This window comes from Gymnoscopelus braueri (genome assembly GCF_963280865.1).
Source record: "Gymnoscopelus braueri genome assembly, chromosome: 20".
NCBI lineage: Eukaryota > Metazoa > Chordata > Actinopteri > Myctophiformes > Myctophidae > Gymnoscopelus > Gymnoscopelus braueri.
In genome coordinates, this window is record NC_137622.1 from 28663583 (window position 1) to 28677510 (window position 13928).

The 13928-nt window shown below is 44.2% G+C and overlaps 1 protein-coding gene across 1 annotated transcript; it reads left to right on the plus strand.

Annotated features, from left to right (window-relative positions):
- Positions 1–302: 302 nt before the first annotated feature.
- Positions 303–2906, plus strand: LOC308075642 (exonuclease mut-7 homolog; the record flags this gene model as incomplete). The annotated part of the gene is made up of 1 exon (XM_080415590.1): positions 303–2906. The coding sequence occupies one exon, from the start codon at positions 303–305 to the stop codon at positions 2904–2906; it is 2604 nt and encodes an 867-aa protein (XP_080271716.1).
- Positions 2907–13928: the final 11022 nt, after the last annotated feature.

Consider the following 13928-nt stretch of genomic DNA (forward strand, 5'->3'; position numbering starts at 1 on the left):
ATGGAGATCCCCATAGATGGAGACGATAGACCTGCAAAGTCGTCATGGAGACCTAAACGTGCCATATGTACGGAGTCTGACATCAGCGAACCCTTCCCAGAAACTCCATGTATAGACATAACCATCACGTCCAGGACTGATGTCCTGGTCCCATATTTGGGCATAACTAACATAGGCAGCTCCATATATGGAGACGTCTGACACTATCTGACATCACCATAGTGATGTCAGGACCGCATTCCAGCAGTATAAGAGAGGCTCTACACATCTCAGTGACCGTCTGCAAAGAAGAGGAATAAAACATGACACCGGGTGTTGACCCTGCTGTGCTTTTAGACCAACTTTTGGAAGTCTGGTACGGCAACAATGCACGGAAGATGCGTTTAATGGCCTATGAGGGCTTTTCAGAGCTGACTAAACCACTGGAAGACCTCCTGACAATCCTAGAGGGCTTTATGGAGAAATTACAATATAATATGAACTACGCAATCCGCTGCGTCCTGGAAGAGTTTAAAAAATGGCTAAAGAATCAGCCACAGGTGACCCTTGACTCAGTCTCAGAGGAGCAGGCAGTGGCACTAAAGCATCAAGTCTTAGGACTGCTGACAAAGACTCCTCTGACCTGGAAAACTATCTCTATGGATATATTGCTGGACATATACCAACTCCAATCTCTGGACCCAAGCGTGCGCCGATTGAGCATCGTGAAGCTTCAAGGCCTCAAACGGTACAAAGAGGCAGCAGTTCTAGGCATGAAATTGAATCTGCAGAATGTACTAGACATGGAGGAGATTTGTATACCACTGATTCTGCAAGGCAAGCTGTCTATAGCAGAATCCTTTGTCACAGGCCACCATGCACTGGAGCAACACTTAGTCACACTCCTAGACTCCTGGTGCCTTCCTGACTTCAGCGTGAGAAACATATGCAAGCAGTTCCCACACCTCGACCTCTCCAAACACCATGAACACCATCCGAAAGTACTCAGCAAACATGTGGTTCGACTAATAAAGAAATTCAACATTGATAAAGAGGTGTGTGCAGAATTGTGTCCCAATTCTATGCAAAAGAGAAAAGCGGTTGTCCTGCAATACTTCACACATAAGATGTTTACAGAGAAAACCATGGCAGAGGCAAGCTGGAGAGACTGTGTCGAGCATATAGTGGCAGATGACCTTGAGCTGCAGATCTCTTTGGTTGAGATGCTGGTGAAGTACTCTGACCTCCAGACAGCTGCCCAGTGGTCAGTCCGATACAGCATCCCCAGAAACAGACTGCCTTTTTGTGTTTGGGACAAACAACAGAGTCTACCAGATGATCTGAAACATATTAATTGTGTTCAGAGTATGGAGTGGGTCCCATCCATGTCTCACCGTGAAGAGTACCACCAGCTGTCACTCTCCAGGGACCAGGTTTACTTCGTGGACACTCTGGAAGGACTTAAGAAATGCCAAGACACTGTACTCAAGGAAGATGGTGTAGTTGGATTCGACATGGAGTGGTGGGCTCCACTCACCTCAGTGGAGCGTGTTGCTGTGATACAGCTTGCCGTTTCAGACAAGGTTTTCCTATTAGACCTGTCCGACAGGGGTTTACGTCAATATGAAGAAGAAACCCTTTGCTTCATCAGTACGTTCTTCGAAAGCAAAGTTCTTAAACTGGCTTACGATATAACTGGAGACCTGAAGTGCCTAGAGACTACATGGCCCCAGTTGTTACAGGAGCCTCTGAAAGTGGATGGAGTTCTAGATCTGAAGACTCTACACGAACGGATTCGGCGTACTACGCTATACCGCAAAGATAGAGGCCTCAGCCTGATGGTAAAGCAGATCCTGGGAAAGCCCCTGGACAAATCAGAGCAGATCTCCATGTGGGAGAAACGCCCACTAAGCATCAGCCAAATTAAATATGCAGCATTGGACGCCTACTGTCTACTGGAGGTCTACTATGCCCTTGTCAGCAACCCAGTGTCCTTTGGGCTTCCCACCAATTTCCAACCCAGGTCCATCTGCTCTGGCCAAGTAAGGACGCCAAAGACGAAACAGGACCTCCACACCAAGGCCAGTGGCCGAATGGAACATCAAGGGGACCAGGGAATCGGAGCTACATCCGATGGTCAGGAAAAGGGCCTCCTGTGTGATGAGAAGGCATCAGAGGGCCCTCATTTGACTCCCCAACAGTTACGCGTAGTGTGTGACAACATGCTACAGAGACTGGGGAGGTACCTGCGCTGTTTCGGGATAGACGTGGCTATATTGGAAAACAACGATGACCACAGAGTTGCAGCTGAGTTGGCTCGAGCAGAGGACCGTACCATACTCACCAGTGGACTGCCATACTACACTTTGCGGTCCCAGGTGGGTGAGGGTCGCTGTTTGGCTCTCAGCTGTTCAGAGAATACGATAGACCAGGTCACGACGGTCCTCAGACTCTTCAACATTCAGCCCACTCCCAGTGACATCTTCAGCCGCTGTGTTGTCTGTAACAGCAACCAGTACATGATGCTGCCCAGAGAGGACATGGTCCGGATGCTCAAAAAGACAGGATTTCTCCAAGGCAAGGACTCTGACCAGACAGAACTGGAATACACTCTGCAGGAAGACGTGGTGCACAGTGGCTCTTTGACCTCTGGTGTGACCCCTGACCTCCCCAGGTATGCCTCCAAGTGTCACTGGGCCCCTGTGTCAGTCCTAGACCCTGACACCCTTACCTTCCCTGGGGGGGCTTCCATACAGCTCCCCACCATTCTACCCAGAAAACCACACTTCTTCGTCTGCACTGGCTGTGGGAAGGTGTTCTGGGAAGGCTCTCACACAACTCGCATCCTCTCCCAGTTCCGGAGCATTCTACGCATCACTGAGGACAATATGTCTTTGACAACAGCATCCACTGATGTTGAACAGTAGTGGTAACGCATTCACTAGCTCATTACTGCTAATTCATTGAGGCCATTAAGGTAACCTGTCATTCAATGTATTATGATCTATATATTATCTACTAACTAATTTTAAAAAAGTATTTTAATTTTTACTACATTTCCCCCAAACAATCGTAAGCCTTGCTCTAAAAGACACTCACATTTTAAATGTTTTATTTTTCTTCATTCTATGGGGTCAATCAATGGCATGACCTTATTAAAGCTGGATCTATTATTTGCACTTCAGAAATATATTCTTTTCAATATAAAAGCTCACATTCAGAAGAAGAAAAAAGGTCAAACAGATTCAGGTCAAACCTAAGATATATTATGAAACGTGAGGCATATACAGTACATACATTAATTGGTACAAACTTAACAAAACAACTACTGTATAACATTAACAACAGAGAAAAGTAACACTGGAATTAGGTTATGATGAAGGCCAGTGACCATGAAGCCATCAAGGCAAAGGCGAGCTTCAGAACGTTCAACAACAAAGCTTTCTACATGCCAGCTTTCTACATACTGGGGTTCAACTGTCCCAGGATGCTGAGGCAGCCGCCTCCCTCGCTTCCCCAGGACCCAGGGGCTCTGATGCCCCAGTGTAACGGTCATTCAGTGTGGAGGGTCTCTCCATCGAACTGGTACTCCCCTCAGATACGTTGAATGCCCACACCTGTGCCCCCGAGGCAAATATATCACAAACTCTGATTGGTTGGGAAGACAAAGTAAACTCTGTTACCACAGAGATGCACAAGACTACATTCACTTCTTTGCTTACATTTTGTGGCAACACTGTCAGCAGGTCGCAGACAGTATGAATTCTGTTGTTAGTGTGGTTGCCCTAACAGGGCAACCAGACTATAGTACTCTATAAACTTTATTCTAGATAAACTTTTTTCTTATTCGCTATTTCTCCCACAGTTTATTTTTCCCAATTTCGTGCCATATGTCATAATGACCGGCTTCACCGGGAATAGACTGCTTGTACTTTGCTAAGAGATTGGTTACATAGTTTAATTGATATTGATTTATTAGTGCATTACATTTCCCCATCCACTTTAATGGGAAAATGAAAAAACTCAAATTCAAGTATTTTTTTCCTCAGAAACCGTAAAGGCTAGAGTTAAAAAACTTGGAGCCCACTTTACCCACTTTACCTTTTCGCTTATAACCTTTGAACCGTAGGTCGTAAAATACAAAAATATTTTCCCCTGGATTCCTTGGGTCATGACGCAACTCCCCATATAGGCCACGCCCATTTACGTCTGGATAGATTTTCCGCCATTTTGAATTTTCTTCAAAACACACTTTTATCTCCTCCTCCTACAGATTTTGTCCAAATCTCACAAAAATCGGTAAACATGATCTATGGACCCATGCGATAAACATAACCAAACGGCATTTTGATAGTTCTTACTGTTCGTCCGTAATTGGCTTCCAAAGTTAGTGGGAGGGGCCTGTTTTACAAAGAATGCCAAAAATCACGAACGAAACGTCCAATCAATCCAAAATTTGAATCACATGTCGAGGGTGGTTTATTCAACAAATCCCCAAAAGGATTTCCACTTTGACCCATAGGTGCCGCCACAAATGCGCAAAACGTAACCGTTTGATGCAAAAACATGATTTTTGGGGGGATCAGTTCTCTCAAAAAGAAAAGCAAGTGATCTCAGGAGTGACATGACGATGTCATTGGCCTGCTACATTTGTGGGACGGGCCTGTTTCTTTAGTGGGAGGGGCCTATTTCCTCAAATCAAAACGGCACGTGTCACGAACGCGGGATCCGATCGGCACCGAATTCGAATCGCACGTCGCGCGGCCTCCGACGGTGTAAAAATATACCCTCCCCCTCATTATCATAACACAACAGGTGTGGGCATGAGGAGGAGGAGGGACTAGGACAGGTGGGTGCTAAGGTGGTGCCAGGTATGCTTAATGAACTGGAGGCGTGTCCACATAAAAACATAATTTTAACAATTTCTGTACACTTTTTTGAAAGAAATCTTCCTCCTAGTATAACCATAATACCTGATGATTATGTTTTAGGGGGGGGGGATCACTGAAAATCACGGCACCCCGTCTTTAAAGCCAGCTTCTTCCAACTTTGGCTTCTGGCAAGGATAAAGCTTATCTTTCCCCACCTCACCTAGAGAGGGTAATCCACGCCTTTATAACCTCGAGGCTCGATTATTGCAACTCCCTTTATGTAGGTATTGACCTGTCGGCTCTTAGGCGTCTGCAGCTAGTACAGAATGCTGCCGCTCCCCTCCTCACTGGCAAGACAAAACGCGACCACATAACTCCAGTCCTAGCCTCACTCCAGTGACTCCACTGGCTCCCTGTCTGTCTTAGAATTGATTTTGAGATCTTACTGTTTGTTTTTAAAGCCCAAAATGGGCTGTCCCCCTCGTATTTATCAGAGCTCATAGAGCTGTACATCCCAGCCAGAGCCTTGAGGTTAGCTGACCAGTCGCTCTTTACTGCGCTCAAAACTAGTTATAAGACCAGAGGTGACCGGGCTTTTGCAGTGGCTGGCCCTAGACTCTGGAACACCCTGTCCCTCAATATTCGCTCTGCTCCTTCACTAGAGGCCTTTACGTCTTTATTGAAGACACATTTTTTCACTGTGGCCTTGACACGGTTTGATTGTGTAAATTGTATAACTTCATAATGCTGTTTTTAGCCCTTTTTATTTCTCTTTGTAATACATTATTTGTTATGCTATGATTTTGTTTTCTTGTCTTAATCTGTTTTATTTGTCAGTCTTGTTTCTTTGTTTTAACCTGTACAGCGCTTTGGTCGACCTTTGGTCGTTGTAATATGTGCTTTATAAATAAAGTTTGAGTTGAGTTGAGCCCCTGTCAGTGCCAACCACTACTGTTTGGTCTGGGGAGGGTGTAGACAACCACATGTCTCCTCTGATACACAAGGAGTCTCCAGCCACTTATTTTCTTTTGTTAAGATCGTATCAAGAACCGCATAGCATTTGCCAAGATGGTTGGATAAGCAAGCACACACACACACACACACACACACACACACACACACACACACACACACACACATGCACACACGCACGCCGCGCGCACGCACACACACAGAGTCCTGGAATTATATCATGGAGAGAGTGAAAATCAGAACGATTTACACACTTTCAGAGGAGAAAGGCATCAGCTAGTGTGTGACAGACACATCACCGTCTAGTTATTTTATAGTACTAGATCATCAGGCCACCACACAGCCTTCAATTCGATCCTGTACTGCACTGATCAAAGCAATGATAACTGAGTTATGGCCAATTGAAGTGTTAAACACTGCTGTAACATTGCTGTAATGCCCCAGCTGTGTGCAATATGGGTCTTTTGGTGTGACATTTCTCATGCTGGACCCCTGAATAGTGTTTGTGCCAAGTTTGGTGCACCTGTGGCCCCTGGTGGTACGTTTGTGACGTCCACCCACAGTCTACCGTCCACCCATTAGGCAATTTTAATATAAAAAGGATGGGATAGGGATATTTTACTAAGATTTACAGAAACACCCTACTCTTATACGCATTGATACACCTGGGAGCTGTTCATTAGTGTGACCCATTCGCGAGAGAAGAAATGTTAATATGGTGCATTTCTGCAAGCCACTCATACACTGCATCTCAATGTCTAATTTCAGGCACATAATACCATATCAAATAACAGACACAGCTAAACTCTTCATGCATGCTATGATCTTCTCATAACATACTGCTTCACAACCTGATCACAGACAAAAATATGACAACTTTGAAACCTATATAGTCACTTTACAAACAGACATTAAAAACACTTGACCGAAAGCCCAATCGTTGTCACCACTGCCATATAGTTCAAAAGTACAATTTATTTAATTTTGATAGCTTTAAACATTTTGCAGATGCTTGTCTCATTTTTAAGGTTTTAAATAGGCTTGCACCTCCTCCACTGAGCAGGTTCATAGGGGCGAAGAGAAAGTGGTGGCAGAGCATCAAGGGCAACTACCAGAGGGGACTGTATTGTACCAGTATGTTTGGTAAAACAGCATTCTCTGTTAGAGCCTCCTATCACTGGAATAGTCTTCGCACCGAATTAAGAGAGACCACCAATTATTTGACTTTCAAATTCAACCTTAAGAGATGGCTTAAAAGCAAACCAAACTTGTAATCATGGGTAATTATCAGCTGAATTTGTCACTGGTGTAATTTTTCATATTTTACTGTAATTATTCTGTCTCCTGTACTATGTTTACTTTGGTCTCGTATTGTGTTGATATGTCTGTTTTGTATTGATAGTTATATCACCACTTTTAACAGCCTGCTCAGGGACTACAGATGAAAATGTGCTTTTGGCGAACTCTGGCTCATTTACATGGATGTGAAAACTGAAATGTTGATCAATGTGCACTGTCCCTGGTAAATAAATAAATAAATAGATGTTGTCAGGCAGACGCACGTGAGGTGCCCCCTAGCGAGGCATTAGTTGAGCGAGTGGCCGCATTGAGTGGTGCTGAGCACGACAAATTAGAATGCTGCCGAGATTAATCGCTCCACAACATTGCATTGAGTGTTCTAAGGTTGTGTATGGAATAGATCCAATGTATGAATATCAGCCATTCTAGGGCTATACACGACACGAGCGTGCTCTTTACCTCTTTTTTTTTTGGGGGGGGGGGGGTGTTCTGACGTCAATTACCACAAAAAAACTGAACTTTGAACATCTTCGTCGACATGTAAAACATGTCACTCAATTTCAACTTCCCCTCACAATTTTCTTCCCCAGTCAACTGGGTGCCACCTCTCTTGAACACAAGTGAGCTAATGATTGGATGGTGAGCTGCAGTGAATACAGTACAGACAAAGTGTAAACCGTAAATACTGTATACAAATATTTCACATACTGTGCAGTAGACAGTAAAAACCTATTAAGCATGCACATCTAGCACAAAACATGCACTTTCTTGGATGCTTTATGTAAAGCACATCATATGTTGGTGGCCACTGTGGCACCGGTAGTTTAGGAGGTGGTCGTGCCAAACCCATTGAGCTACAGTACATGGGCGCACACACAAAAGGTACAGGACTGAGGAGCTACAATATATCTATGTTGGTGTAGCTGGCTGCTTCACGTTTCTAAGAACCTACAGTAGATGGTTAAACAGTGGTGTAGTAGAGATTCTTGTGATCAGGATATTGAGCTGAGGGTCTTGGAAAGAGTAAATAGGGAATGTACCCCATTACCGGCTCTTATTCACCCCGGCATGGTGCCACCGGCACCAACAAGAGAGGCTTATTTCCCAGCCTTCAACCCGCGTCCTTGGGATCACAGGGAGGGCAAGATTACCACTGCAACAGCAAAATGCTTGTTTCTTTGTTTTCTTCTCCACTCCAGCGCCAAAGCCTGGTTGTGCGCCTCTCGCCTCCTGAAAATTGCTTCAATTGCTTTCCTTTGAAACCATTTGATCAAAATCCTGAATCGATATGCCAACAGCTGCAGAGCCCTGAGCAGAGGTGAAAATGGACCTGCAGAAGCGACTGACTGCAGTAATCCTCTTGCTGCTGACAATTACTTTTCAGCGTTCATATAATGACTGCTTTCAAATGTATTACTTAAAGACTAGCCTATGAGGACGTGACATTCTGCTTTACAGTTGCACATACCTACGGCACATCTTCTTCCCTTGCTTTTAGCTTTAACTCTCTGCACAAGGCTTGCAATATGCCATGCTTTCCACTGATACAGGTACATATAATTCACACGTAGGAGCTGCCCAGTAGCCTAATCCATTTGAGAAATGGATGAGTAGAATGAATTGATTGAATCATTTCCTACTCACTCACACACACACACACACAGGCCAGTTTAACAAGAAATTATGACCAAATAGTTGTAGGCAAAGCGAGTTTCTTTGTATAGCACATTTCACGACAACGACAAAGTACACAAAACAAGTGCAACAAACACGTTACAAAAGGACATTTGAGTACAATTAAAAAGTGTTGAAATAATAGAAGAATAACCTAAAATAAAACACATGCAATATTAGAATATTCAATTAATACAATTCTAGTACTGTATGTAGCCTATGTGTGCGCTGAAAGATAAATCCCTGTTCCACTCTCCAGTCTGGAGGACATGCAAAGCTGGTCTCAGCATCTGACTTTTGGGAACACAGTCAAGATTCAAGAGAGTGTGTGTGTGTGTGTGTGTGTGTGTGTGTGTGTGTGTGTGTGTGTGTGTGTGTGTGTGTGTGTGTGTGTGTGTGTGTGTGTGTGTGTGTGTGTGTGTGTGTGTGCTTGTGTGTCTCCCACAAACATCAATAGAGCAAAAATGAAGTCAGTATTAATTTCCATCGGGATGGAATTCTATTATTCAACATCCACCGCCCCCCAGTCATCCACCAAAGCTTCTGCCCTTCAAATCTGTGTGCTTCAGTATAAGACTACAACTATCAATCATCTTCTTAGCGATTATTCTATCGATTACTTTTTCGATTATTATCGACTAATCAAAAAGTGTGCTGTTGTTCGTCATAATACTTTATTTCATTACTTTTCACCTACTGTATAATGACATGCCCGAAATAGGGATTGGATTCATTAATTCTATTATCTATTACCCATAATTTTTTATAATCGATTAAATCAATTAGTTCGATTAAGTGGTGCACCCCTCCTTCAGTATGCTGTTGATGCACTCTGATCACCCACACTCCGCCCGAGTCCCTGCCGGCATACCCTCAGTGTGGTCGCTACAACAGTCACAAACAAGAAAGGGGAATGCAAATCTCTGCGCAAATAATACTTGCGTGTGCATGTGTGTGTGCATGTTTATTTTGAATTGCCATCTCAGACTACTACTACATATAGGACATTGTGGTCTGGAGTTCTGACAGAAACACAAACAGGGCCCAGCAAAATGTCCAAGTCGAGCATGTGTGTACACACCAACACAGACCCAGACTGGAGAGGTTTTGATACGTCGGTCAGTCATGATCGCTGTCTGACACCTGTCACTGTTGGAATGCGGCTGACGTGGACCATTTTGAATACAGATGGAGAAATGATTGAATTCTGTCAAAGCTGTCCAGATACATCTTAACATCCACCATCATTTTCTACAGCTGTACACACAGAACAGAGCCACAGGCAGGAAATTCAGCTGTGTTGAAATATGGAAAAGGGGGGAATATATACACGCGTGCGTGCGTGCGTGCGTGCGTGAAATTCAGTCAAGTAATTACTTAAATTACAAATTTGACCAACTGAAATTATACACATAAAAAAATACACGCCATTACGGGTCTGAAATAAGAGAGACATGAACCACTCGGCCAGACACTCCAGAAGCAAGTGTCACTGTCAGAAGTTACATAAATCGCCCCATCACTGCTGATGCTCTCTGACACCTACTATATAGTGCTCTAAACCCTTATTGTGACTGCAAAAAATGAGACTGTTTTTCTATCTAGGGTGGCAGCTTTCGGACTCGACATTCAATCGGTCTCGTGGCTGTCAAATAAATTGCCTCAGTGCCATTGTCTGTATAGTTGCCAGCCAGCATCTTGAAGAGTATTGCTGAAAGGTCGGGGGGGGCTGCTGGGGAGTGTTGTCGTGCCACTGAGCTAAATTGCTGGAGAAACCAAAGGTGTGGAAGCGCAGGTCAGAAGATGGGGGTCAGCAGAGAAGCAAATCGATAAAAGAGCTGTTAAAATTGCACGATCAATAGAAGGAATGATTCTCAGCATTGGCCTTCTTACTTGCTTACTTTACAGGACTAACTCAGGGAGGCTGGGACCTGAGGAGATTATAAAGCTTAAAGGCAGCGGTTGTTTTGTCTTCTTCCTCCCAAGACTCAACACCAATAAGGAGCCTACAAGCAACTGTATGTGGGGCCTGACAACAGCCTAATGGCTAGAGAATTGGGCTTATAACTTGAAGGGTGCTTGTTATAAGTGTTCGGGTGGGTCGGACTGGCTGGGAAAAACAAGATAATTGCATTGTCCTACAACTCGTGCCAAGGTACCCTATAGAGCAGGAGCTTTCAAAGTGTGAGGCGCACGCCCCTGGTGAGGCGCCAGAGGATTGCAGGGGAAGCACAGAGAGAGGTGAGGTCACGTGAAAGGGACTACCGTAGTAGCTCAGTCTAATACTGCACTAATAATTACATGCATTAGAAGATAGGTGTGTACTGCGTTACATGTTTTCAGCGATCGCTTCGATCTACCCCTGTGGACCCAAACATTTGTGTGCCTCATCTCCATTAGATCCCACATCAACTGGTGGTCTGTCTCTTTTTGTCTTTTTGTCTCCGCCAGCAGGCCTACATACAAGAGCCCAGTGAGGACTTGAAAGAGTCCGCACTGGGCACTGGGCTGGAAGAGACACTTGTTTACTCAGGTGTTTGGCAAATAGTTTGTTTATTCTTTGAATTGTAAATCGTCCTTGGGTTTTTTGAAAGGCGCTATGGAAATTCAGAGTATCAGAGAATAAAGAGTATTATTATTTATTTATTTTTAGCCCCTTTTACAGAGTTTAGAGTGCCGACGACTGGCAAAGCCAATTAATATAGAGAGAGGTAGACATCAATGTGTATGAGAGAGGGAGGAAGACAAGGACAACCATGGCCCTAGCCAGCTATGAGGTCAGCGAAGTCTTTGAGCTACTGATGATGTCTTAACCCAGCAGTAACCTGGTTGATGCACCTTTGGTTGACATTACCATGTGTGTTGTGTTCAAAACATACTCTGCAGGCTATTTTAGCTTGAAGAATATAATCCTTTGCATGAATTCCATCTTTGACAGTAAACTGAACAACAGGAAGTTACTACAGCTGGATTCTAGACTAACTGTTATGCCGATACCAGGCCAGGTGGTGAGAGGGCAGAGGGGCAACACAGAAGACCCCAGGCAACTGAATAAGTTCAACATGGGGCCCCAAATCCTATGGGCCTTCTACAGATGCACCACTGAGAGCATGGATCTGGATGCATCGCTGCCTGACATGGGGATTGCACATGCCCTCAAGCGCAAAGCGCTGCAGAGGGTGATACGGAGAGCACCACGCATCAGTGCATGTGAGATTCCCTCCATCCAGGATATACAGTATACGTATATATGTGTCAACAAAGCTCATAGGATGGACTTCCGGTATGACACCAGCAGGAGTGGCTGTGTAGTTCAAGAGCTCCCAGACAAGGTCTATTTTATTCCCCTATTTTTCAACATACCCTGAGTTAAAAACACAAAATGAACGGGGAAAACCAAGGAAAGAACAATACTAGTAGAGGTAAATCATCGCAAAGACAAGATAGAAGTGATAGAAGGACAAGAGACGACAAACACGACGAAGACGCGGAAATGAACCAGGACGCCATGTCAGGCCTACAAGCCAGTATGTCCGCAATACATGCTGAAATAAAAGCCATCCGGACCGACGTTAAACACGAACTAGACGACTTCAAAGACTCTTTTACCAAACAAATGAGCAAGGATCTGGCAGATTTCAGAGAGGAGATCTACGGCAAACTCAACACACTAATCTCCGACACAAAAGACACGGCAAACAACGTGGCGGAACTCCAAATAAGGGTGTCAGATACGGAGGAATGGGGCACTGAAGCCAAAGAGGTAATATGCATGCTTGTGGAAGAACAAGAAAACATGCGTACAAAATTAACGGAGATGGAGATGCATTCCCGCAGAGTTAACCTACGCCTATACGGAGTGGCAGAAGAAACTGAGGGAAACAACATGATGGAGTTCATAAACAACTTTATTAAAACAGAGTTGGCCCTCGACATGGAACTTGGCATAATACGTTGTCACAGATCACTCGCCTCTAAACCACCACCTACTTCTAACCCCCGCTCGATCGTGATGTGCTTTATGGACGGGAGGATTAAGGAACTGGTTCGCAACACCGCATGGAAGAAGAAAACTGTTCTTCTAAATGGGAACAGAGTGTTCTTCGACAATGATTATCCACCGGAGATACAGAAGAAAAGAATGGCATACGCCCCGCTCCGTCTGATTCTAAAAAACAAAGGAATACCCTTCCACACACCCCCACCAGCGAAACTACGAGTCTTCTATGACGGTGCGGGATTCCCCAGCATCACCTACAACAGTGCGATGGAGGCGAAAGAGGATTTGAAGAAGAAGGGGTTAATGGCGACCGAGGATGACGACGAGGAACAACAGCACGCAACCACCTCTACCGCCACAGCCGCAGACAGCCTGGCGAGGCTGCAGAAAACATCCTGGATAAAGGTGGGCAAATCGACCCACCGTAAACGAGCAGCACAACGGGAGAGAGTGGTACGGAGGCTTCAGGAATTCCGCCACACCGCGACGACGAGTTCAAAGGACGACACCGCAGCGACCGCAGATTAGAACGTCACTTTTTTTGTCCTTTTTTTCTTTCTCTCTTTTTTTTTGTCAATGAAAACCACCTACATGGTAAGACCAACCCATACTGCCCAACAAATACTTAAGGTAAAAACGGATGAATAACACTGAGAAAAGGACAGTAGGAACTTGGAAATACTTTTGTTTTATTAAGACTATTTTTATTTTGTACTTTAAACCTGATTAAATAACAGTATAATTCTGAGATGTTTACCCATACTGTCTAACGAACAGTTAATGTAAAAATGGATAAATAACACTAAGGGAAGGACAGTAGGAACCTGGAAATGCTTTTGTTTTATTAAGACTATTATTAGTATTATTATTTTTGAACCAGACTAAATATCAGTGTTGTTCTGAGATATTTACCCTACTATAGACCTTTGTAAAAAAATACAGACCTTTTGTCTGGGAAGCCAAGGGCTCCACCTAGTGTCATTATGTGCACTGAATTACTGAAACACAGCATCAGTTAGCACAACAGAGGCCCTCTGTAACGCAGAGGTTTCCCTTTACACCTGAGGTATTGCTTAAAGAAGAAACCTCATTTTTGGAAGTCATTTATTTTATAAGTTTATTTTTATTTCCAC